The following is a 27,803-nucleotide window of genomic DNA, read 5'->3' as shown; positions in this document are numbered from 1 at the left end:
GTGTGTGTAGGTGTGTGTGTAGGTGTGTGTGTAGGTGTGTGTGTAGGTGTGTGTGTAGGTGTGTGTAGGTGTGTGTGTAGGTGTGTGTGTAGGTGTGTGTGTAGGTGTGTGTGTAGGTGTGTGTGTGTGTAGGTGTGTGTAGGTGTGTGTGTAGGTGTGTGTGTAGGTGTGTGTGTAGGTGTGTGTGTAGGTGTGCTCACAGGATGTACATGACGACGCCGGTCGCCCACAGATCCACGGGCCGCCCGTACCGCTGCCTCCCCACCATCTCCGGAGCTGCAGCCGGCAACAGCAGCAACAGCAGCAGCACCAACAACACCAACAGCAACAACAGCAGCAACAACAGCAGCAAGAGCAGCAACACCAACAGCAACAACAGCAACAGCAACAACAACAGCAACAGTAACAACAGCAACAACAACAACAGCAACAACAACAACAGCAACAACAGCAGCAACAGCAGCAACAGCAGCAACACCAACAGCAACAACAACAGCAACAACAGCAACAGCAACAACAGCAACAGCAACAACAACAGCAACAACAGCAGCAACAACAACAGCAACAACAGCAACAACAACAGCAGCAACAGCAACAACAGCAGCAACAACAACAGCAACAACAACAGCAGCAACAGCGACAACAGCAGCAACAACAACAGCAACAGAAGCAACACCAACAGCAACAGCAGCAGCAGCAACAGCAGCAACAGCAACAATACCAACAACAACAGCAACAGCGACAACAGCAGCAACAACAACAGCAACAGAAGCAACAGCAGCGACAACAGCGACAACAGCAACAACAACAGAAGCAACAGCAACAACAGCGACATCAGCGACAACAACAGCAGCAACAACAACAGCAACAACAGCAACAACAACAACAGCGACAACAACAACAGCAGCAACAACAACAGCGACAACAACAGCAGCAGCAACAACAGCAGCAGCAGCAACAACAACAACAGCAACAACAGCGACAATAGCGACAACAACAACAGCAGCGACAACAGCAACAACAACACAAACAACAGCAACAACAGCGACAACAACAGCAACAACAGCGACAACAGCAGTGACAACAGCGACAACAACAGCAACAACAACAACAGCGACAACAACAACAGAAGCGACAACAGCGACAGCAGAAGCAGCAACAGCGACAACAGCAACAACAACCTCCGTTAGCCACCGATCTGCGGCGACTTCACCACGGCGCTGGTGCCAGGCTAGGTGCACCTTCAGCCTACCGCGTGAAATGTCGAAGGCGGCGCCTCTGACAGGAGGTCACGTGGCAGCGCGAGGTGCCGTAGGGTGACCGGCCGACGTGGATGGTGGACACGCAACTCCCGTGCTCTGCAAACTCGCTGCGTCTTTGTTATAGGGGCCGTCCATAAATGACGTCACGCGATTGTGGACGATTGTTGTTGTTGCTGCTGTTGCTGTTGTCGTCACACGGCGTCACAAAAAGTCAGACCCCCGCTCAAATATGACGTCACAAAGCTCTGCTTACCCCCCCCCCCCACCAAAATTTTGAAAATAAAACGTGCTTTCAAATCGCTTTAAACTATTGTCATTGTAGTGCGTACTTAATGTGGCGCTGCACTCTGATGTTGTAGGAGAAAACATTTATTAAAAAGTCTATTTAATTAAGTAGAACGCGTTGTCTGCATTTATTTAAAGTTGCGCATTTTGATGTGACGTCACATTTCTCAACCCCCCCCCCCTCGTCACACATCGTCACAAATGTCTGACTCCCATACCCCCCCCCTAGGTGCGTGACGTCATTTATGGACGGTCCCTTAGCCGCCTGGCGCTCCGCTCGTCGTTGTGACGATCGCTCCTCTTGCTCTCCCCGCATTGCACAAAGCGTACGGGCCTGTCCGCTCGGGCTGGACGATTAATCGATTTCAAATCGATTTCAAATCGATTAATCGCAATTTGAAACAATGCGATTAGCAAATGGCAAAGGCTACGATTTTTTGCGATTCGAAAAGTCCTATTACTTTCATGTTGGAATTGTTTTTTTATTTATTATCATAACTTTATTTATTTAATTGTTCTATGTTTGATTGTACTATTTCAATTACATTTTTTTTATAAATACATGTTGGAAGAAATTCATACATTTTAAGTTATCATCCTTGCATTAGAATATATAGAGCAGTTCCCATTTTGATGGTATCACGTGGTAATGCTCCATCATATGTTTTAAATCTACTACACAGTGAATATTGAACTGAAGCTTGACTTAAAAAAATGTAATCGCAAATCAAATCGCAATATCTGTCAGAAAAATCGCAATTAGATAGTTTCCCCAAATCGTTCAGCCCTATACGTCTCCACAGCCACCACCGTCCAAACTCAGAGCGGGAGGGTGGTGGCGCAGTGGATGGTGCCTGACAGCGGCCGTCTGGAACGCTCTTCCTTCCGATATTAGGGAGCCACTGGGTGCGATGCACTTTTACATCTAAATGGCAAAACTCGTTTCTTCAGAACCGCTATTTGTGTTTAGATTGTTTCCCTTCCCCCCGCACGTTCGATCAGCACGGCTGGCTTTGTACGGTGTGAAAGAAGTTAAACGTGCACACATACATACAGCAGGATGGACATGCTGCTTGCAGTAGATCATGGGTTAAATTCCTGACTAAGGTGCCTTTCTCTTGCATGTTATCCCCATCTCCGCCCCCTCCCATCCCACCCCCATTCCGTTTGGGTTTACCGCCGGGTTTCTCCGCTTTCCTCCAACAGCTTGAACGAAAAATAAACATCCCCAATGCTGGAAACCGACTCGCCGTTTTAACCTCATAGGGATCGCTCACAGCGGCAACGTCGCCCCCCCACTGAGAATGACCTCGGCTCAGCCCCTCCTGAAAACGAGTCTTTAATGTACGCGGATTTATTCGTAAGTCCAACTTTACTCCTGCTGATTCCAAACACGCTGGACGGCATGGACACTAAACACGGGGAATGGCTTTAAGAGTTGTATAATCTCCTGTAGATGTAGATGCCACTGGTTCTTCACGTTCTGCAGATGCAGATGCCATTGGTTCTTCATGTTCCGCAGATGTAGATGCCACTGGTTCTTCACGTTCTGTAGATGTAGATGCCACTGGTTCTTCACGTTCTGTAGATGTATATGCTACTGGTTCTTCACGTTCCACAGATGTAGATGCCACTGGTTCTTCACGTTCTGCAGATGTAGATGCCACTGGTTCTTCACGTTCTGTAGATGTAGATGCCACTGGTTCTTCACGTTCTGCAGACGTAGATGCCACTGGTTCCTCACGTTCTGCATATGTAGATGCCACTGGTTCTTAACGTTCTGTAGATGTATATGCTACTGGTTCTTCACGTTCCACAGATGTAGATGCCACTGGTTCTTCACGTTCTGCAGATGTAGATGCCACTGGTTCTTCACGTTATGCAGATGTAGATGCCACTGGTTCTTCACATTCTGCAGATGTAGATGCCACTGGTTCTTCACGTTCTGCACATGTAGATGCCACTGGTTCTTCACGTTCTGCAGATGTAGATGCCACTGGTTCTTCACGTTCTGCAGATGTAGATGCTAATGGTTCTTCACGTTCTATCGATGTAAATGCCACTGGTTCTTCATGTTCTGTAGATGTAGATGCCACTGGTTCTTCACGTTCTGCAGATGTAGATGCCAATGGTTCTTCACGTTCTGTAGATATAGATGCAACTGGTTCTTCACGTTCTGCAGATGTAGATGCCACTGGTTCTTCACGTTCTGCAGATGTAGATGCCGCTGGTTCTTCACGTTCTGCAGATGTAGATGCAACTGGTTCTTCACGTTCTGCAGATGTAGATGCAACTGGTTCTTCACGTTCTGCAGATGGAGATGCCACTGGTTCTTCACGTTCTGCAGATGTAGATGCCACCACCGCCATCTATTGTACGGCGGTTGAACTTACGAATCTCGGTCCGAGCAGGCAACTGTACATACGGACAGGGTTTGTTCGTATCTCTGAAAGCTTGTAAGTCGAATGTTCGTAAGTAGAGGCGTCCTTGTATGTATGTTGAACTTCTTTCCCACCGCACATAGCCATCTATGCTAATCGTAGGTTTGAGACTCAGCGAGGCTTATTCCGGGAAAACAAGCGTGATAATAGTAAGGGCTTGAGGGACAAGGAATGATAATCCTACAAACTCACAATAACAGTAAATAAAAGTCATTAACATCATTATTATTGCTCTCAATTGGAGACAAGATAAATTGTCCCTTCGAGCAAAAGGAGGTCGTGACATGTATCGCAGCAGCAGGAGAGGGGTTTTTTTTCCTAGGCTACGTAAAATGACTCGCTAAGAGCAGAGGTCAACTCGAGCATTAAAGGATGGACGTTTGGGGGGAGGAGCGATGCCTGCGTTTCATTTCAGAGGTCAAAGAGCCGGACGTCAACGAAGCAACTATATAAGATGCTTGTGGCCCTTTCGAATGCAAAAAAGTTTGCACGGACGCCGCCGGCCGTGTCACATCAGTGATGAGGTGGTCAGCGATGAGGTGGACAGCAACTCGCCCGTGCTACTTGAACGGAGGCGGTGTTAGCAACGCGCTGACACGAACTCTCTCTCTCTCTCCTAAAGCCCCCCCTCTCTCTCTCTCTCTTCGCGGCCAGCACGCTTTCACGTTGGCATTCAGCTCCCTGGACACCACGAAGTGAGCGACAGTAGAATAGCGGTAACTCGTCTAGTTTTAGACCGGAATGTCGCGACCGGCGTCGTTGTTGCGATGCGGAAGGAAGATGAGGTCTGCGATGAGCGGGATGCGTGGTGTGCAGGGTGGAGGAGGATAGGTCACCGAGACGGCCATTGGAGTGGGACCCAGAGGTCAGTGACGAAGGAAATGACCCAAAGCCACACGGTGGTGGTGGCGGCGGTGGTGGTAACCTTCTTCTTTCGTAAGGCTGTTGATGTAGCTGCAGAGCAACAACTACAATTTCACATTCAGGTGGTCAATCCCAGGCCGCCGGGGTAGTGTATCGTCCCCTTCGTATTTGTGGATCGGGCCTTGGAGTCGTTATACGTTGTACGATCTGTTCTGGATGACCACAGCCACGCACCGCTGGAGAGTTTTTATTTTTATTTTCCATGCGCGCATCAGGTATCCGCGTCTGCTGCAACGGTTTGTGCAGCGGATGCGGTTTAGGGTGGAACCGTGAGCAGCTCCGTGGAAGATCAAAACCCAGCGGGTGGTCACGGGACCGTCAGAGCGGACCACGCAGAATGGGAATCGAGCCGTGCGCAACAAAAAAGCGTTTTGCGGATGAAAGTGACGAGCAAAGGTCCGCTGACACCGACGGGCCTCGGCAATGATGACCTCCTGAGAGGCGAGGAGATAATGGTGTTTTCGAGATGAAGTGCAGTGTCAGAAGCCAGCTGCGGTGGGGCTGGAGAGTCATCGTAGCTGCTGTGACGGGAGCGCAGAGCCAGCCCTGTCGAGACTTGCCGTTATATTGCACGTGGCTCGAAATTTGTCAAAGTGATTAAAAAAAATATATTTTTAGGAATTGAACGACTGATTGGCATTCAAGAGAGAAAAACATTGTTTTGGGATTATAATAAAGGTATGAGCCTTAACAGCTTTTAGCTTATTAAAATTTAATGGAAGGGAAATTTTCCCGAAATATCACCAGTTAATCGGAACGTATAAACGTCTCCTTTATAAGGCCACACGTGTTGATATTGACGAACGTGTTGGGTTTGTTATTAACTCTGCCAACGCAGCAGCAGCAGCAGTATCACCAAACCCAGTCATTGTTTTTTCACAGCGCTTTGTGGGCAGCTTTTGCCTTCTGTGCTCACATTGCACGTACGGTGTTTTACATCGTCACACGGTTGCCACTTGCTTCTCGTTTCGTGCGATACTTTTTTTTCCGGACCGTCAGTGGACGTGACGCGGCTGGTTTACGGTCGTCCACTATTTGTTCAAGAGAGCAAACGACAGGCGATGATGTTGGGAGAGAGCCCAGGGGATCGGCAGCCTGTGGCTCCAGATCAGCATGCGGTGTGGCTCTTCATGGAACCGCTGCATCGTTACCGTTATTGTATCAAGGACCGCCACCATCTCGTATTGAGGTTGTTGTTGTTGTGGTTGTTTTTTAAGAATTTGCAACAAAAATGTCTCTTCCTTATTATTTTCGTTGCCGACCCTCTGGGATAGAGGATGGAGGTGTCAATGCTTAATAAGATGATGATGATGATGATATCGTGATGATGCTGCTGCTGCTGCTGACAATGAAGATGCTCGTATAATGATGCTGAACTTTGGTGGGCAACTCTCCCCAAAGCCCCGATGTATGATGACATTTTCCTTCGTCAGAGACGGCCTCGCTGGCTTGCGCACATCATGATTGCACAGACGCATGGGCCATTAGGGGCGATCGTTACTGTGCAGCGGGGACTTTAATGGGCCCAGAAGCGATTCCTATAGGAATCAATAGCAAATTCTTACAAGGTCAGAAATGTGTCTTCCTGACATTTTGCCCAATGGGCTCACTCACACGCTTGTATAACAAGATAATATGAGGACATGTGCATGAAGTGTATGTACTGGGGTGTACGTATGTAATGTATGCCCTTGTGAATGTGCGTGCGTGCATACGTATGTGGGGAGCGAAAGTGTAGCGGTTAGGGCTACGCTGCGCTACGAAACCAGCGACCCAGGTTCGATTCCCGCTCACGGCCACCAACACCAGTGACGATTATCTGAACCGGTTCCGGGCCTCCCCTAGGTCGACTCAGCCTCAAATAAGTACCTGGTGCGATGTGTAAACATCGCCACTGGGGAGACAAAGGCGGCCAGGCATGGTTCTAGCCACCCACCCCCTCGTGTGCCGTGCCGGCCTTCATAGGTGCTCGTTACCAGCTCTTGCTCCGAGAGTCTGTTAAGGCTACACGGGGGATCTTTGTTTGTTTGTACGTATATATGTATGCATTTAATCTATCGACGTAATTACCTGGCTGGATGTCGCCGTGCGAATGCTGGCTCACAGTCGAAAGGATGTGGATTTGAATCCTGAGTGGGGATCGCTCAAAATCAAAACTAGGCCTGAATTGATCCACCCTTGCAGCGAATCAATTAATTGGTTCGGATGTGCGGCCATGCATCGATTCTGCTTTGTCTCATTTTAACGTTGCCGTTTGCGCTGTGCTTGCATTTTTCCTCGTCCCTTGCCTCTTTAAAATGCACCCACCCCATGGCCGGCGGTGGTGACTACGCTGCACCGTGTGGCTGGCTGCCTGTAACCCCGCACTACGGAGGCTGCACAGAGGGTTGGGTGGATCACCGCACAGACGGTGTGAATCTCCCTTCCCGCGGGCGTCCAGGAGGAGCCCGGCGTACCCTGGCTCACTAGGAGAGGGCAGTACGGGACAGAGTGTTGCCCTCTCGCACGTGTGCGAGTTTTCTCCGGGCACCGTCACGTGTGAACGCTCAATTAATCGGCACACAGCACCTTCGTATATAGGGCACTGCAGAGCTTGTGGGGAGGGTGTGGGGTGGGGAAGGCGGGCACGTTAATAAACTATACTAAAATATTTTATTTTACCAGGTATGGCTCACTGAGCTATGTAGCTTTTTTTCAGAAGCGACCTGGCTACAAATGAGAGCTCAACGAAGTGGCTTTTCACGTGGAAATGTATACCAACCAAACACGCTAAACGCGTGCTGATTGTAAATGTGGAGGGAAAAACCGGAGGATCCGGAGAAAAATCCACGCGACCACGAGGATAGAGACACGCAGACTTCACATATACAGCAGGCGTCGGGGTCGGGATCGAATCCACGACCTCCTGCATGCCAGGTGAGTGTCTCATCAGGTCACCAATGCTGGTGACCTGCCAATGCTGGTGACCTGCCAATGCTGGTGACCTGTCAGATTTTTTTTATCGGCAAAAGACCCTCTTCGCTTAGGTGTGAGTCCGAGTTTGATGATGATAAACCCCTACGAGACGTTGCTCAAGCGAATCTGGCAGATTAAATTTCCTTCTGTCGAGTATTGGGAGCATTGTGCTGTGCTATCCGCCGTGCATTTTAGGTCGCACATATCCCGAGCAACAAAGAAAACACCCCAACGAACACCGTCATCAAGCAGGGACCGATAACCTTCTATTGCCCTTGATGTGCACGCACAAATATTAACGAACATTAAGCAGTGCGCTATTACCCAGAGACTCATGCTTAAACTTCGAGCACAGCGTGTGCCCGACAGGATGGAAGGAAAGTTATTTAGAGTTTGCAATTAAAAAAATAATAGAAACCACGTGTTCGGACAAAAAAAAGCCTTAAAAGATATAAACTTTTGACAAGTTATTGCGCTAAAATATTCTAATAGCCAAAGCGTGTGTCGATTAATTATGCAAATGCACTGACGAACTGACATTCTCCAATAACATTCCATTCAAAGCTCTGAACAACAAAGGGAGAGTAACCTTTCAAGGCCCATTGTTGCCACATTACTTACCGGTGAATTACCGGCTCGTGGAATCTATCAATATTTTGTATAAAATGCAAGAGAGTAATGATCTATTTTTCAAAGGAGAGACCCGAGCCACTGCAGCTACAAATCAGTGTATGTCTTCTCTTTGCTTGAAACCCCCCAATTTCGTCAAAGTCGCAACCTTTCCCAAGCCGTGCCACGCGATGCAGAAAAATGTCCTTCCCAGAATGCTCAGCGTCACCAAAGCATCGCATGTTACAGAATGGCCCCCGAAGAAGATTCCGCACAGCTAGTTCTGGTGACGTGGTCCAACTTGTTGCAAAGGTTCACGGTTGTGAACCCAACGGGCAGCCCAGGCTATTACTGCGGTGTGTGTGTGATGGTACAACGCTGTCTGTCTACACGGTGGACTCTAAAATGATCCCCTGATGTAATTCGAATCTGTAGGCCATGACGTGTCGAATCCATGGTCCAAAATTAGATAACATCATCCGCAAATTACTCAATTGGGAATACAGGCAGCAACATCGTTCCCTACTGGCAGACTACAACCGTCTGTGAAATAATGCGGTTTCAGGAAAGGGCGGTCCTGGACAGATGCCATATTTTCTGTCCGTCTGCTACAGCAGAGGTGTAGGGAATTCCAACAAGACCTACATCTCTGCTTTATTGACCTGGTCAAGGCCGATGATACCATCAGTAGGTCTGGGCTCTGGGTTGTTCCTCATGCTTTTGGAGTCCCTGACCCCCTGATCACGATCATTAAGGACCTTCATGATGGTGAGCGGCCCGGGTAACACTACGTGGCTGGGAGTCAGAGCCATTCCCTGTACACCTTAGGGTGCGACAGGGATGTCCTCTGGCTCCCACATTATTTAACATCTATTTTGACCACGTAGTTCATGAAGCCTTCAATAGCTGTACCGGGGGAATCTCCATTTGGTACAGATATAATGGGAGGCTGATCGATGCCCGGGTGCGGTCAAGGGATGGCTCCCTATTGCTCAACCACGTTATGTATGCCGATGATTTGGTAATAGCTGCTCATTCAGAGAAGGAGTTGGAGACGCTGCTGCTGAGACTGGAGCGTGCCACTAAGAGATGGGGCCTTACCATCAGCCCCACCAAAACTAAGCACTTGCCTGGGTATTTTGAACCATCGGACACTCCACCCCCACAACTCCCAATCGGTGATGGGGCAGTTGTGGAGAGAGTGGAGAGTTTCCCATACCTGGGCAGTGTGCTTATGACTGGCTCCAGTTTAACAGCAGAGGTCTCACTCCGAATCAGTCGAGCGGCAATATCTTTTCATCGGTTGCGTAACGCTGTGCGGAAGCTACCTGGTCTGTCGCTCCGCACTAAGCGTCAGGTCTTCTCGACCATGGTCATTCCCTTCTCTACGCTTGCGAAACGTGGACCCCCTTAATGGAACATCTTCGCCGGTTAGAAACATTTAGGCTAGCCTGCCTACAATCCATCCTGGGATTAACTAGACTGGATTGTCTGAGGAGCTCACAAATCCTTGAAAGATCTGGGCAAGGTCCCATCGGTGAGCTCCTCCGGCAGGCAAGGCTGCGATGGCTGGGTCATGTAGCCCGCATGCCCAGCCACCGCATACCGAAACAGCTTTTGTTCGGCCGGATCGAGGGGGCTAAATGGGCGCGGCACGGGCTAGAGAAGAGATGGATTCATGTGGTACAGGAGGACGTGGAGCTGAGTGGACTTGCCTATGATTGGTACCAGCGGTGTCAAAATCGGCCTCTGTGGAGGAGGCTCGTGAAGGACGCTACTGGGCAGTTGAAGGCAGTCACCCTCCAACAACAACGGAGGGCGGAGGAGCGACGCTCATAACAACGAGCGGAGCGCCGGGTAGCTAAAGCACAGCAGGTTAGCACAGTAGGGGGCATTGGTGGTGCATCAGACAGTCATGTCAGTCATTCGACCCGTGGCACCTGGGTCTGCCCCGTGACCTCCTGCCAGCGGGCGTTCGACACTTCACGTGGCCTCAAGATGCACATGGCCTGGCACAAGCGTCGTGGTGACGTCACCGCCACTTAGTGGAGAATGGCGGTTGTTGTTGTTTTGATAGCCCTCCGCTATGAGAATGGGGCAAATACCAAACGTGCTAAATTGTTGTTAATTCTCACAGCATAATTATATTACTCAGCACAAGATGGTGCTGCTTGCTGCTCTATGTAAGTAGTCGATCATGTTACAATCACGGGAGATTTTATTGTAGTTTTATCTTCATCGCTGGGAGATTGTATGTGTGCTTAGAGCAGTGCAAACTACGCTATAATCCCCAGAACCTGGGTTCGTTTAAAAACTATCAAACTACAGTATTTTTATTTAACCAGGTAAGGCCCACTAGCTCTTTTTTTCAGAAGCGACCTGGCCACAAATGATAGCTCAACCAAGTAGCTTATCGCGTGGGAAAATTTTTCACAGCCAAATAATCTAAATGCACGTTTATAAGTGTGGAGGGATAAACCGGAGGACACGGAGAAAAATCCACGCGACCACAGGTAGAGAGACACCGCAAACTCCAAATATACAGGCGTCGGTGTCGGGATCGAACGCACGACCTCCTGCATTGCATACCAAGCGAGGTAGTGGACATCTTGCCAAGTAACAACACCAGATACATATCTGCATCTAGGCTTTGACTCCCCTGGGTTGGATCAACCTTGCACCTTGTTCATTCTACACCGGCACTGTGAAGGGCAAGGATGACCGGGCCTGACTGCTGACGATGCTAACTCCTCGTGTGCCACGTTGGCCTAAATAGCCACTCGCTAACAGTAATTGCCCCAGCTGTTTTGGATAAATGAACTGCGTTTGTCTTAACGTGCTACTTTCATAGAAACTGAAAATAATAATACAAAAAATGCTGAATCAGCTCTTGCCCCAACAGTCTGTTAAAGTATAAAAAAATAAGAATGTAGTCTTACCCTTTCTGGCAATACAACAGGGGGTGTTTAAGATGTTCAAACACCAACTAGATACCTTTTGCAGGGAATCGTGCTCGCATTAATCACACTGCGGTACTTGTGGAAAGAAGTCTGTCTCTGGTGTAGGCCAATCAGTTTCAAAGACAATGCGAGTATATTACCGGAGTGCATGTTTTGTGTTTGCATGTTCACCGCAAGTACCGACGAGTGGTTAATGCGGATACGATTCCGTGCAAAAGGTATATAGTTGGTGTTCGGACATCTCAGCACCTTCTGTGGTATTGCCAGGAAGAATAAACACCTCTTCTTATTTTTTTGACTTAAAACTTTCGTGACTGCGGGAATTCATATTCTTTGCTTCTTTCGGTAAAGTCACGTAGGTATAAAAACAAAAAAAACTGCGACGTTTCACTCACAACGCAACACTTTGATTTGTTCTATCTCCGTGACTTTACCGAAAGAACTAAAGAATGCCTATTCTTACCTTTTAATATTTTGATGCTGGCAAAACATGTCCCATATATTCTTAGTTTTTTCGGTAAAGTCACGTTGAAGAGAAACAACAAAATAACAAAATATATATAAAACAATAAAAAATTCTCACGACGTTTCGACCATAACTCAAACGATCATCATCAGGTGATGACCGTTTGAGTTATGGTCGAAACGTCGTGAGAATTTTTTATTGTTTTATATATATTTTGTTATTTTGTTGTTTCTCTTCAACGTGACTTTACCGAAAAAACTAAGAATATGAATTACTGCAATCACGAAAGCTTTAAATCAAAATGTCCCATATAGTTTGTTAAGACTGTGTTCTCCACCTGTGTGTTCTCCACCTGTTCTGGATGGGTTCCCTCCAGGTTCTCAATTTTGTTCCTGTAGCGCAAAACACCACAAACAATGTGACTGCTTTTGGTCAAACAGCCCAATCCTGAAACAAATATGCGGTGATCGATCGTGTAAGTGGTGAGTGCGCTTCACTACAAAACCCAGCAACCCCGAATACGATTCAGTGGCGATTATCTGAACCGGTCCTGGGCCTTCCCTAGGTCGACTCGGCCTCAAATGAGTACCCATTCTCCTCCGTGTGCCATGCCGGCCTTCATAGGTGCTTGCTAAGAGCACTTTCTGGCAAGACTATAGGGCGGGTTAGGGTGAGAGACCTTTGCCTTGTCAATTCGTATGGAGCTCTCAGGAGCCTTCCATGCCAATGATAATTCTATTCAAACAAACCTTGCCGTATTAAAGGCCGTGTCTGCAGGCTTTGTGAGCCCTACTTTTTACCGGCTGTCCCTCAGAGGGGCTGTCTCTGTTCGACTGCCCTTGTTCCGCTACGCGCTACATTCGAGCACTCCGCACTGTGTGTTGTCTAGCGAGAGCAGGGATGGTGGGGGGGGGGGGTAATGCTTTATTCCCCCCACTGTTAATGCTGCAGGAAAATGGCAATCTCGGCCACGGCTCTTTTCAGATTGTGTTATTGCCCCACTTATTTCAAATGAGAAAAGCACAAAAGGTTCCAACACCGGCGTTCCGCAACCCATTTGTGACTTGTGTTGGAAGCTGTCCTCTCTTCGGCTCCGTACTCGCACTGAGTGTGCGCGCGTTCATCCTGGTGCCACAGCGGCCAGCGCTAAGCTGCGCCATGAACCCCGGCGGCCCGAGTTCGATTCCCGCTTTCACGGCCATCGCCAGTGACGATTATCTGAACCGGCCCGGGGCCCGCCCTCGGTCGACTCAGCCTCAAATGAGCACTCGGTGCGATGTGTAAACAACGCCACTGGGGAGACAAAGGCGGCCGGGCGTCGATCTGGCCACCCACCCACCCCCTCGTGTGCCGTGCCGGCCTTCATAGGTGCTCGCTAACAGCACTTGCCCCAACAGTCTCAAAATCAGAATACTTATTTTTACTGGAGGAATCCGATGAGCCATAAAGCCCCTTTTCACAGATCATTGTCTTTGTTTCCGTTGTACATCCTGCGTGTGGGTTTTTGTGCTCGTTTATTGTTCGTGGGATAATTGAGCAAATGCAGAACTGCTCCTCCATTTACCCGGGAAAAGCTCTGCTCAGTCTGAGGACCCTCCTTTTGGAACACCTACGCAGTTCAGTCGTTCGTTTCGCCCTTGTTTACAGAGAAAATTCAACAAATATGAGGTGCTAATGCTCGTGACATCGTGCTTCGGTACACCGGGGGTTCGCGGCCCAATGAGCGCACTGCGATGCGGTGACGGCGTCAAAGCCGCTGCGACGATGACCGAAGTTCGCGCGACGGCGTGTGCTCCTCGATTTCTAGTAGGCACATCAGCAACCATCGCCCCCGACTGCCAGGCTAATGCCGACTCGCATGCCAGGTGCCCAAGTCGCCTTGTGCCGCATCGAGACAGCAGCAGCTGCTGCTGCTGCTGCTGCTCGGGGTGCCCCTTTTCAAATGTGTTGACATGAGATGTGATGATGGCGAGTTTCTCACCATGGCACCGCGCCGATCCCGTCGAGGAGCGCAGACAACCATCCCGCGAACTCGGCTCACCGTTGCAGCGGCGGCAGCAGATGTGTCGGGTCACCGCATCGCGCGGCGCTTTTAGAGGCCGTCTGGAACGCTCTTCCGTCCGATATGAGGAAGCCACTGGGAGCTGTGCACTTTTAAGTCATCATCGAGATCGATAACTCGTTCCTTTGGAACGTATTTTTGCGTTTCGTTTGTTGTGCTTCCACACGCACCTCCGTTAGGCACGGCTGACTACGTACGGCGCGAAAGAAGTTCAACAAACATACGGCGTACATAACCGGCGCTCGCCACGGCCGCTATTCACTCACCCAGGTACTCGGGTGTCCCGCAGGGCTCCTTGATGAGGCCGTCCTCCGCGCGTGCCAGGTGGAAGTCGCTGATGACGATCTTGGAGTGCTTCAGGCGGTTGTAGTAGACGATGTTCTCGAGCTGCGCGAGACGACAACATCGGGGCGACACGAACGGGGAACCTCGGCACGGTCGGAGGTCGCGACGAACAACGTCCCTTGGGCACGAAACACGCCGGCCCGGTGGCCACCCTCTGCCGGACGCGTTTCGAGCTCGGCGCTCGGTCTCACTGTCAAAAAACTGCGCGGGATACTGATGATGAGTGCTCGAACTTGTCAGGCGGAGCCAGCACACGGCAGGGGCTAGGAGGTGTTAAATCCCTCGCCTGGTGTGCAGGAGGTCGTGGTTTCGATCCCGACCCTGACGCCTGTTGTATATTTGGAGTTTGCGGTGTGTCTCCCTCTCTCATCATCATCATCATCACGGTGGCTAGGAGATGTTAACTCCATCACCTGGTATACAGGAGGTCGTGGATTCGATCTCGACTCTGACGCCTACTTATATTTGGAGTTTGCGGTGTGTCTCTCTCTCATCATCATCACTATAGCTAGGAGATGTTAACTACCTCGCCGGGTATACAGGAGGTCGTGGATTCGATCCCGACCCTGACGCCTGCTGTATATTTGGAGTTTGCGTTTCTCTCTCCCTGTGGTGGTGTGGATTCTTCTCCGGATCCTCCGGTTTATCCCTCAACATTTCTAAACGTGCATTCTTATTTTTTGGCTGCTGTAAATTTACAAGTGATGAGCCACTTCGTTAAGCTATCATTTGTGACTAGGTCGCTTCTGAAAAAGAGCTACGTAGCTCATTGGGCCTTGCCTGGTAAAATAAAAAAAAGAGTTAATAGCGCAGAATTCGCTGGCTTTGGTGAAGAGAGAAAACGTCTCTGGAGGCACAAGGAGGAATCACAGACGAGCGGGATGGCAGTCACGCGATGGGCCGGCGCCAATAATTGCCCAAGCTCTGTGGTCCTCTATATATTAAGGTGATGTTTGCCCAATTAATGAGTGTTTACATGTGGGAGGAAACCAGAGTCACGCGGATAGAAACCCACTTGTGCGAGGGGGAAACATTCTATCCCATGCAGAAGGAAACAGGGTGGAGTGCACATTTCTGCTGCACCGCCTTCTCCTGGCCGAGTTTCGCGACGTTTGTGCGGCGATCCACCAGCCCTCGCTGCTTCCCTGCACAGTGCCGGGCGGCTAGGGGCCACGTGCACTGCCAAAACCGCCCGGCTGTAAAAATGTCACCACGTTGGCGGAGAGAGAGAGGCGGCAGCAAGGGGTGAGGAAGTTGAGCAGCACCGTGGAGGGAGGGGGGTGAAGAGCGAGGCAAAGCGCTCCGTGCAGCGGGGAAAACACAACTCACACGACGACATCGGCGACATCGGCGACATCGGACATCGCGAGCCGGTCCACAGCCGGACGGGCGGCTGTTAAGCGGAGCGCCGGTGCCGCATCTCATTAAAAACATCTACTGCTGCCACCCCAAGGCAGACGCAAATTCCCCCGATTGCACCGTGCGTGCGTGCGCCGCACTTCTTTCGCGCCGTACGTAGCCAACGTCGCTAATCGGCGGCGCGAATCGGATCCTAGTGGGGGGAAAAGAACTCGGGGAGGTGACGGCGGCGCCGGCCCCGCCAACCTGGCCGGAGGGCGGACACGCACCTTGAGGTTGCGATGGACGATGCCCAGCGAGTGTAGATACGCCACGGCCTCCAGCACCTGCTTGATGACCAGGCTGGCGTCCTTCTCCGAGTAGTAGCCCTGGTCCAGGATCCAGTCGAACACCTCCCGGCCTGTCGCCCTGCGACCACCCCGCGCGCCCGGCCCACACACAGCACCGCCACCGCCACCACCCGGAGGGCACGCGGTGAGGGTGTGCGACGACCTCCGAGACGACGGCTCTCGGCTCCGCCGCCGCCGCCGCCGCGACGCGAGGCCGGAGAGCCGCGACGGGAAGGCGCCGCTGAGCGTCGGAGACGATTGCCGGCGCAGACTGTGCGCTCTTCCTGGAATCGCGAATCTGCACTTGCGATGGGCCGTTCAACCGTTGACTTAACCGGTCAATTGCCAACAGGCTGCTGTCTGTGCCGTCCGTCAAAGGCCAGCCTGACCGCTGTAACTCTCGCCTCTATAAAAGGCAAAAGCGCAGCCCTGCAATTGCTCACTCGCGCCACTGCTGGCGGAATGGGCCTCCACTGGAGGGAACCCTAGACAGCCCCTCTCGCGAGCGTATTTGGCCTACTCTTCCGTGCGAGTCGGACAACTTCAAAGGGGTGGGAGTACCCACACTTTCCCCTACCGCACGCGACCCACACAACGTGGCACTCTTTCCCAGGTGGCCATTTACTTGCCTTTCGTCCGCATTCATTCGTTCGTTATTTGTCCACCTTACGTGCCCCCCCCCCAACTGCTGTGCGAACCACAGTCGCTGTGAGACGCTTGGCAAAATTGAAACTCTCCATTGCACTGAATTGTAAAATGGCAATGATGTGGTTGGAGGGCAACTAGATGGGGGGGGGGGGGTGGGGGGGGGGGGCTTTTTGCCAGCGGCGTTACCGCATTAAGGACACAAAGCCACGGTGAGATTCTGGATAGGAATTCAAAGGCCGTGGCCACTTGGAAATGAATGGGCGACCCGTGCACAGCGCACGTTCCCGTCGCAGATTGACTTTAAATCCCGGCCGGGTTCCATCCGCCAAATGCCTTCCTTGGCGCGCGCCCCGTTTAGGACACAAAGCGCGCTTGCGACCCACGCTTGAATTGGAGGTGTGGGGTCAGCGTCTCCCTGCGAGGCGTCCACCCGCGGGCGGTACGATGAGAGCTACCAGGCGAGGGGGAAGCGGAGCAAGCGGAGCAAGCGGGCGCTTAAACCTCCGCGGGTTGCGATTTCAACGTCGTCCTCCCCAGCCGGTGGGTTTCCTTCGTTCGCTCGAATTTCCAACCGGCGCTGCTAAAATAAAGAAACGACCCAACCGTGGCGAACAGGACCCTCCTGACAATGAGCCTCGGTGAAACATTCGCGAGCCAAGCGAAAAGTGTCGCGCCCCCCCCACCCCGCTAAAATGAGCACGGGAAGAAGACACCGATTCTCAGTTTACGGTCCCCTTAAGCCAGCGGCGGAGATTCACCATTGACGCCGCAGGGAGAAATCGCCGAGGTTAGGGACGCTGCGTTTATTGGGCGCGTTGCTGCTTCCTCAGGCGGGTGTTTAAACGCAGGCATTCGTATTTCACGCGAAAAACACCATCACCCAAAAAAACTACGACATTTGGTGGCTTCCAATGGTTCGAACATATTTCAAAAGCAGCCTTTTTTGCCAGAAGTAGACTTGGGCGGGGGGGGGGGGGGGGGAAATGAAAGCTGTTTACATTTAATTGCACCCTTTAAAAATGTTAGTAATAGAAAATAAATTAATAGACAAACACAAATTTCCGTTTGTTATATACTTTGAACCACACTTCTTGACATTATGTGGGTGTCACACCTGGTGTGCCATGTAATTGCATTGCTATTTTTCGCCAGTGCAACCCATGCAATTAACTTTCAGCGGCAAATCAGAAGCAAGATGTCCTCATAATTACAAAGCAAGCTAAAACATACGCAATTAGGGTTCTACGTTTAAAAAGAATTGGGGGGAAATACGCGTTAGGTGGCTTCGGGTGGCTCGGGGCACTAACGATGGCTCTCCTGTCAGTCACGGAGCCATCGCCGATGGGGAAACCTTGGTTCTGAATCTGGATTTGTGCCACCCACAATTAAACCCAGTTTGCCCAAGTCAGTTGACTGCCTCATCCCAGTGACCTACGAGATTAAAAAAAAAGTGTCTCTGTGCTCAGGGAACCATGGAACTGCACTTTGAAAGAAGCCTTTCAGCCGGGTGGTGGAAATTCCACATTCCTATGGTAGAGGCAAGTCTGTGAAGCGCTCTGTGACAATTTGATCATGAAGGGTGCTACACTAAATAACGTTCGATCGATTAATACGCATATAAAAGTCGCCGCTGACTTACAACAAAGCAGTACCTCATTTAACGGGGATGATTGGCTCAGTGGACCACAATCAGGATTTAAACGTGCAACCTTCAGAATGTTAGGACAAAAAATTCCCCCACAGAACAACGGGGTTAGAGGGGGGGGGGGGGAATGATTGAGCTGGGAGGCACAGACGTGGCTCATAGCGACATTAGACCACTCAACGACAGGACTCCCACCTTGTCCGTCGTGATCACCAATATCATGGGCCGTGTAATACTCGGGGCTATCCGTGGATTCACTCAGGTCTCGGGGAAGAAAGGCAACGGATCGGGACATCAAAATTCGAGCAGCGCGTGTACGTATATAGCGCAGTAGCGGTTAGTGTGCTGCGCTACGAACTCCGTGACCAGAGTTCAATTCACGGCCAACGCCAGGAACAATTATCTGAACCGGTGCTGGGCTTGCCTTAGGTCGACTCAGCCTCAAATGAGTACCTGGTGCAGTGTGTAAAGACGTCGCCACTGGGGAGACAAAGGCGGTCGGGCGTGGTGTTGGCCACCCACCCCGTCGTGTGCCGTGTTGGCCTTCATAGGTTCTGCTTGCTAAGAGAACTTGCCCCAACAGTCTGTTAAAGGCTATACAGAAGGATCGATCCCTTTGTCTATATGAGCGGTTGTCAAGAGCGTGGTCCCAGGGACCACTCGTGGACCACTCGTGGTCCCTGGAACCACGAGTGGTCCGTGACACTCCTCCAGATGGTTCGTCGGGCGGTGATCCAAATGCAGGGTTGATCCGGAATTAATGACTAACGTCATTAGACCTCCTTTGCCAGTACCAAAATTTAATAATCGGGTTTTTCCCCTTTTTTCTGGCAACAAAACTGAAACCTTTTTACAAGGATTCATGTCTACATTAACCACAATACCTGTAGTCAAAATGCAAACAAAAAACATACTATGATAATATATGCATTGTCCTTGAAACTGATTGGTCCACACCAAGGGACGGCTTTCTTTTGAGCCTCGACCCAATTGGTGCTCGACCAGATGACGCCAAAAGGACAATGCATATATTATCATAGTATGTTTTTTGTTTGCATTTTGACTGCAGGTATTGTGGTTAATGCAGACTTGAATCCTTGTAAAAAGGTTTCAGTTTTGTTGCCAGAAAAAAGGGGAAAACCCCGATTATTAATGACTAACGCTTATACCTTTGTGTTTCGAACATTAATTCATATTTTACTCATTTAATTATAAAATGAAGTTAGGTCAATTACCCCGATTAAACGACTCTAACCCTAAAATATAAATCCCCCGTCCCCCCCGCCCCCTGAAAAAAAAAACCTTCATAGCTGCGTAAAAAAAGGGAAAAAAATATGTTGCGGTAAATATGAATGAATCATTTTGTATGAGTGGTATTTTTAGCTGGAGATGAGTGAATGTGTGTTTGTCACCAGGGAAGGGGAGGGGGCCACTGGGTGATCCACTTAATATGTTTACATCGGTAGAGTGGCCCGCGGGCCTAAGAAGAGTTTGGCAAACAGTGCTCTGTATGAATTTCTTATTTTCCCCTCCCGTGATGTGCAGTCTTGGGATGCGCTTGCGAGTGCACACTATAAACACACCGTTCTGTTGTTGTTGTTGTTGCTGTTGTGTTCACGTAATATAATTTTTTTCAGGTTAGATCGCGTAAATATATAAATGTGTCGTTAAACCCGTCACCACCCGACACAGCCAACTAGTAAGGGTTGTCACATAAACAAAACATGCCAATTCGTTACTAGTACAGCACTAGTGTGTAGTGTATAGTGTAGTATACTAGTACAGCACTAGTGTATAGTGTAGTGTATCGTGTAGTATACTAGTACAGCACACCGGTGTGTTGGAGAGCCAAGCCACAACATTTACAATCTGAGTACGACGTTTCACCAGTAATTACAACCAGCTTCATCAGGCGACAGCCAGATTTGTGTTCACAGTTAAGTTTCTTCACACTGAGTGGGATTAGAGAGCCGGCTACATGTTGTGTCGATCTTCCGCACAATTGCAGCAAAGTGGAACATTTTAACACGCAGGAGGAAGCCACTTTCGCGACCAATATCACATCCATAATACAGGGTTCTTTTGGGGGGGGTTATATCTCGTAAATATATAAATGTTGTGCCGTTAAACCTCCCACCACCCGACACAGCCAATTAGTAAGGTTTGTCACGTAAACAGAACGTGCCAATTCGTTACTAGTACAGCACACAGGTGTGTTGGAAAGCAAATACACATTTACAATCTGAGAACATAACAAACCTTACTAATTGGCTATGGCGGGTTTAACGACACATATATTTAAGCGATCTAACCCAAAAGCCCTGTATTATAAAGTGAAACATCCCGAAAAACCCACAGATAACATCGCGCTCCTGTATATGAAACACTTTTTTTGAGAAGTAAATATATTGATGTGTCTCTTTTTCTCTCTCTCTCTTAAACACAATGTTCCGTAGCTTCGACAGTTAAAAAAAAACTCTTCATGAAACAAGTAAATGAAGTCCAAACTCAATGTGTGCGATGGAGTCAGTAAGAGTTGTGAGCAGGTATTGGGTTCTATTCCAAGCGCCCACCCATCAAGTATAAATGAAAGCATCACCAAAATTCTGGCCGCCACACTTCTCTCTCCTTGCTTCATCCTCCCTAGTCCTGCTCCACTTTGGAATTCCCTCCCCCCCCCCCCCAAGCTCTTATAATAATAATGACGACGACGATAACTGCGCAAATCAAGAAATGCGTTAACTTTGATCTGCTAAATACTTTGAACGTGCTGTTTGTTGCCGGCCACTTGGCATTTCGGGCCTTTAGGCCTGTGCTCAGCCACTGTGATATAAAAAAAAAAGTGCCCCCTTAAGTTGATTTAACAATAACATATGTACCGGGTGCAGTGTGTGAATATTGACATTCGGTGGAAGGCCCAGGTGGCCAGACATGGCTCTATCCATAACATTTTCAGTGCGCCACGCCGACACTTGCGACCTGTGGCCTGGAAAGGCTTAGCCTTAGCGATGCTGGCCGTGCTTATCGTTGTCAGCGCGTACGCACAGATACTGCCTATGGCTATGAGAGATCGCTAAACATCCCCAGAGTGCGACTGCAAACATCTGGAGCCCGTTCCGTTGCATTCACGGCTTCCAACCCACGATGTGAACTTCCCTTTCTCGCCAGAAAAGGGGGACCGCCATGACCAAAGTAATAAAAGGACTTCAAATGTGAACCTATTCAGCCCGGCATTCACAGATGAAAACTAAATGAACTCTTTCCCATTCCGATGACGTGAAGTAACTTCACGTCTGAAGACGTACCGAGGCTCCCACAAGGCCATGCGGGAGGGCGTGGCACAATTTGGCACCAGCTATCATAGAGAGCGGTCGTGTCACTACTAAGCCTCTCTAAAAAAACATTAACGCTAACCGCTTGCATGTTCCGAGATTCAGCGATGTACGGGACACCCACCCTGCTACTTGCAGACGCATCTGAGCAGGAAAGTGGTTAATGTCACAAAATGTACGGCTGCAGATTGACGTAATTATTTTAATGGCACAGTTTTTTTCCCCGTTTTAAACGCAGGATAATAAATGGTGTGCAACGAGGGGCCTTGCTTTTAAGGACGATGGCGCATTTGATGAACTCAAAGTTTGAGTGACTGTAATCGACGGGCGAGCGAGGTGGTGCCGGGTGACGGACTCACAGTTCCAGGAACACGTAGTGCTCCTTGCGAGTCTCAAAAGCCTCGACCATCTGCAGGATGTTGGTGTGTTTGACCCTGGAACACAAGGGGGCACGGGACGTGTCGCACACATGTTATTGCTGCTGCTGATGATGATTATTATTATATTGATGATAATGATGATGCTGCGGACGCTGCCGATGATGGTGATGATTATCAAGATGATGAAGTCGGTGCTGATACTCTTAATAACGATGATCCTGCTGATGATGATGATTATAACTGATGATGGTTCTGCTGTACGTATGATGAACTTCTTTCGAACTGTACGTAGCCAACCATGCTAATTGTGGTGCTGTTATATATGATGACGTTGGTGACGCTTCTGTTGTTGTTGATGAAGATGCTGCTGCTCATCATGATGATGATAGTTTCCGCTGTTGACTATGAAATTCATTTTGCTGCTGCTGCTGATGATGATGGCAATGATGATGATGCTTTTGCTCTCGCTAAAACTGCTGATGATGCTTCTGCGATCGATGATGACGATGACGCTTCTGCTGTTGAGGCTCAAGCCGCCGCTGCTTTTGATGCTGACAATTGTTATTGTGATTTCACAATCGATTATTATTATTACAACAATGAAATATTGACGACGGCAAAGCCTTCGCTGAAACCGGCGCGTCTTCAACACTCACATCTTGAGGATTGTGATCTCGTTGTTGGCGATCTTGCGAACTCTGCGTCCGTCCTTCTTTATGAACTTCTTGCAGGCGTAGACCTTCCCCGTCGACTTGTCCTTCGCCCGGTAGATCTCACAGTATTCCTCTCTGCGGTAAACGGGCCAGCGGAAAACAGCGCGTCGTCGCAACGACGGCCCGCGTCCGGCAAGCTTACAATCCTCGACTGCAAGGTGCAGGTGATGCGCGAAGCGCAATCGGCTGCGAGGGAGTTGGTGAAACGTCTAAGTCTACACCGTATGTATATGTGGTTATGTATGGATGGGGAGCGGTGGCGTAGTGGTTAGCGCGCTGCGCTAACGAACCCAGCGACGTGGGTTCGATTCCCGCTCACGATTGTCTGATCCGGTGCTGGGCCTCCCCTAGGTCGACTATGCCTCAAACGAGTACCTGGTGCGGTGTGTAAACATCGCCACCGGGGAGACAAGGGCGGCCGGGCGTGGTGCTGGCCACCCACCCCCTCGTGCGCCGTGCCGGCATTCATAGGTGCTCTCTAACAGCACTTGCCCCAACAGTATGTTAAGGCTATACGGGGGATCTTTGGCTTTGTTATATACACGTAAGGGGTAGTGGTAGTGTGAAAAAAGCCTCTCTGTTCACGCAAGCCACGGTACAGTGCCGTTGGTAGCGTCTACGCCGCTGGCGGAAATTCCACATTGCCAGAGCGAGGGTCAGCCAGTCTTTTCAGAGGATGGCCACCTTTGACTTTGAATTTTTTTTAACAAGCGTACTATCCAGAGGCATCACATCGGAGGCATCGTATTAAAGAACGGTAATTGGGCTTGGGCAGGCGACGTTCCTCCAGACGGGACTGGTGACAGAATGGCAGCCAAGGAATTAAAAGCATCTCAAGGGAATGAGGATTTAAATGCTATTCAGCACCCGAATAAAATCAGTATGATTCATAATTTAGTTTTTGGGTCAGATCGCGTGAGTAAAATGTGTGTTGTACTCTCTCCTCCACCAGATGCAGCCAGTTAATAAAGTTAGCATGCGATGAACAAACATGTAAATGTATTACCGCTTCAGTAGCACCGGCAATGTTCGAGAGCAATCCACAAAATGCAATAACTAGATGCAGACATTTCGCTGGTAGATACAACCAGCATCATAAGGCAGTTGCCATCATTGCGAAATGTTCCTCCAGTCTTGGGCCTTAAATCAAATAAAAGATTAATATTTACCAGGTATGAACCACTGAGCTATACAGCTCTTTTTCAGAAGTGTCCTGGCCACAAATGACAGCTCAAAGAAGTGGGTTATCATGTGGAAATTTAAAGCAGCTAAATACTCAAAACGCACAATTCAAATTGTGGAGAGAAAAAACCGGAGGACCCGGACAAAAATCCAAGCGACCATGGGGAGAACACGCAAACTCCAAATATACAGCAGCAGGCGTCAGGATCGGGATCGAACCCACGACCTCCTGCATACCTAGCAAGGGAGTTAACATCGCCACAATTTTACTCACGTGATCTCACCCAAAAAATCTAATGTGAATCATATTGGTCGCCAAAACAATCCTACGTGTTAAGTTGACACCCGATATCTCAAAGTGCTTCAGGAAACAAAACAATTCCCATGCTGCGAAACCAAACACTAAAGTCTCTTACTTTAAGTAATTATCATGCAAATTACGGTGGCAGTCTGTGTGTGTAAAGCACTCAATCAATATATTTGCATTGATCGTTAACACGTGTGGCATCACAGAACACTTTCGCTTCGAGTGATCAAGGCGTTACTTTACAAACGTGAACAATCGCAGTGTTTTTATTTTTGTGTACGGCAGCGTCATTCAAGCATCTACATCTGTAGAACATAAAGAACCAGTGGCATCTACATCTGCAGAACATAAAGAACCAGTGGCATCTACTTCTGCAGAACACAAAGAACCAGTGGCATCTACATCTGCAGAACATAAAGAACCAGTGGCATCTACTTCTGCAGAACACAAAGAACCAGTGGCATCTACATCTGCAGAACATAAAGAACCAGTGGCATCTACTTCTGCAGAACATAAAGAACCAGTGGCATCTACATCTGCAGAACATAAAGAACCAGTTAAATCTACATCTGCAGAACATAAAGAACCAGTGGCATCTACATCTGCAGAACATAAAGAACCAGTGGCATCTACTTCTGCAGAACACAAAGAACCAGTGGCATCTACATCTGCAGAACATAAAGAACCAGTGGCATCTACATCTGCAGAACATAAAGAACCAGTGGCATCTACATCTGCAGAACATAAAGAACCAGTGGCATCTACATCTGCAGAACATAAAGAACCAGTGGCATCTACATCTGCAGAACATAAAGAACCAGTGGCATCTGCATCTGCAGAACATAAAGAACCAGTGGCATCTACATCTGCAGAACATAAAGAACCAGTGGTATCTACATCTGCAGAACATAAAGAACCAGTGGCATCTACATCTGCAGAACATAAAGAACCAGTGGCATCTACATCTGCAGAACATAAAGAACCAGTGGCATCTACATCTGCAGAACATAAAGAACCAGTGGCATCTACATCTGCAGAACATAAAGAACCAGTGGCATCTACATCTGCAGAACATAAAGAACCAGTGGCATCTACATCTGCAGAACATAAAGAACCAGTGTCATCTACATCTGCAGAACATAAAAAACCAGTGGCATCTACATCTGCAGTACATAAAGAACCAGTGGCATCTACATCTGCAGAACATAAAGAACCAGTGGCATCTACATCTGCAGAACATAAAGAACCAGTGGCATCTACATCTGCAGTACATAAAGAACCAGTGGCATCTACATCTGCAGAACATAAAGAACCAGTGGCATCTACATCTGCAGAACATAAAGAACCAGTGGCATCTACATCTGCAGAACATAAAGAACCAGTGGCATCTATATCTACAGGAGATTATACAACTTTTAAAGCCATGGACCGTACAACGTGTTTGGAATCGACGGGAGTAAAGTTGGACTTACGAACAAATAGACTTACGAACAGACCTCTGGAACCTAACTCGTTGGTAAACAGAGGAGTCCCTGTACAGATTTTTGTTCCCAATGAGCCGAAGTGAGGGCACCTCCCCGACGCCAATGCTAGTGGGAGTATGAAAATGAAATAATAATAGGCTATTCCCTTACTGTCAATAAAAGCGGAGGCGTGCTAAGATGTTCATACACCAAATAGATATCTATTGCAAGGAATGAAGTCACTGCGTTAACCACACACAGCCTACTTGCGGTGAACATACAAACATGCTCTGATAATACAAGTGTAGGGGAGTAGTGGGTGACGTCACGTCACGCTCGCCCTCGGAGAGTGGCGTCGCAGAACGTGACGTCAGGCAGACCCTGGGGGGACGATGACGTCATGCCCCAGGGGGGTATTTAAAGGGGGACCCGGGGATGTAAGAGGGGTCGTCGGGGGTAGGAGTGGGGACTCAGGGGAGCTGATCCTCACCCGAGGCTAGGGGAGGCCGCTCCGCCCGACGGGCCGAGGTTGGGGTTGTAGGGAATCTGGGTACCCCTGTCCCCTGGGGAGTTATCGCTAGGGGGGTGGGTAGGCGTAAGCCCCTAAACACACTTGGGCGTAAGCCCCTAATAAACGTGGCGTGAGCCCCTAACAGCAACCTGCCTCGGAGTCGTCATTTACGCCGCAACACCTGCATTGCCTTTTGAGCTGATTGGCCTGCGCCAAAGACAGCCTCTTCATGGTCTAGTCTCACTACTACCAGTGTCAGGCCGGAGAACGATGTCGCAACCGCCACGAAGCACAGCAAATAACACGCTCTCATTAATAACTGGGAGGCGCATACGGGCACTGCCATTTCAGACTCTGCAAGTGCAACCGATGTCGAATTAAGATTTTTTTTATAATTAACATTGCACCTCTGTTCACTGCTGGACCGAGTCCAGCAGGCAATCCGAGTCTGGTGGGATTGCAATGAACATGAGATGCATGTTCAACATGCCCACAGTTGAACATGCATCTCAGACCATATGGCCCACCAGATGGCCAATCCTGTGCACGGCTACCTTAAACCATCATTTGCGCTGTTATTTCAAAAAACGTTATAATCGAGCCGGGCGGCAACACTGAGCGGAGCACTCGGATTCACGATTGGGTCGCGAGTTCAAATCCCGAGATGTTTCGTCAGCCCACCGATGAAATGAGTAACCCCGTCGGGAAGTAAACAGTGGTCATCCAATGGATAGACAGCGGACTGAGCTTGACCTCAGCAATATCGACTTCTCGCCACGTTGCTTGTGACCACAAATCGGAATGAGCAACAACCCCCCCCCACCCCCCCCCCACCCCCCCACCCCCCCCAAAAAAAAAGAGAGTAATTTACGTATTGCGACGATGACTTTTCGGGTCACCGTACTTGGGCTCCGTCCGTTGGCCAGAGTGCTCAAAGAGAACTCTCTTATGGGACTGGCCCCATTAGCAAACGTTCTGGGGAGCTGCGCCCTCATTGGCCGAGCGGGCCTCATCGAAACGTCCCACCGCTCAGAATCAGAATCTTGTATTGATACAGCAGGAAGAAATCCGATGAGCTACGAAGCTCTTTTTCACAGACGTCCAGTCGGGGCGGGTTAAGAACGTAACAACAAACAGTGCAAAAATACAAGTGTGCAAAGTACATGAAAGGTCAACAAATCACCCAAACACATATCAATAAAACGAAACCATCCCCATCCTACCGGGCAACGCCCCCAGAGGTATTAACTTATTTTTCAGAAGCGACCTGGCCATCACAAATGACAGCTCAGCACAGTGGCCCATCATTTGGACAATTATTGCAGCAAAAATAATCGAAACAGTTCAGTAAGAGCCAACGTCCCACCTCGTAGCAGCGCCACGCTATCTGAGAGCCATGTTCAAACCCAGGATGTCAATGGGACCGGCTCGGTGGCTGTGACTGACACGGTATGAATGTCTGATATCATCACTGAATTAGGGCCCGTTTGGAATCCCTGGTCTCTGTCACAGTAATGTGAATTGTCCACCATTGGCCCAGGACAGACAAACATGCAACAGAGCTGAGCCCTGCCCAATGCTTTTTTGAGTAGGGAGATTTTTTTAAAACTCACTTAATGGACTGG

General features: G+C 49.3%; 1 protein-coding gene across 2 annotated transcripts in view; it reads right to left on the bottom strand.

Annotated features, from left to right (window-relative positions):
- The window catches only part of CAMKV (CaM kinase like vesicle associated), a 190,203-nt gene that overhangs the window by 29,502 nt on the left and 132,898 nt on the right, over positions 1 to 27,803 (bottom strand). For both annotated transcript variants that reach the window (XM_076074259.1, XM_032971449.2), the window contains 5 exons: positions 22,659 to 22,790; positions 21,982 to 22,056; positions 15,938 to 16,076; positions 14,231 to 14,351; positions 201 to 276 (listed from right to left, as the gene is read on the bottom strand). In XM_076074259.1, coding sequence (XP_075930374.1) covers positions 201 to 276; positions 14,231 to 14,351; positions 15,938 to 16,076; positions 21,982 to 22,056; positions 22,659 to 22,790 — 543 coding nt within the window. The remainder of the gene's footprint in view (positions 1 to 200; positions 277 to 14,230; positions 14,352 to 15,937; positions 16,077 to 21,981; positions 22,057 to 22,658; positions 22,791 to 27,803) is intronic.

This window comes from Petromyzon marinus, chromosome 46, assembly GCF_048934315.1.
Source record: "Petromyzon marinus isolate PM22_M1 ecotype Great Lakes invasive population chromosome 46, UKy_Petmar_22M1.pri1.0, whole genome shotgun sequence".
In the NCBI taxonomy this organism is placed as follows: Eukaryota; Metazoa; Chordata; class Hyperoartia; order Petromyzontiformes; family Petromyzontidae; genus Petromyzon; species Petromyzon marinus.
The sequence above is the reverse complement of the archived record's forward strand: the minus strand, read 5'-3'. Positions and strand labels throughout refer to the sequence as shown.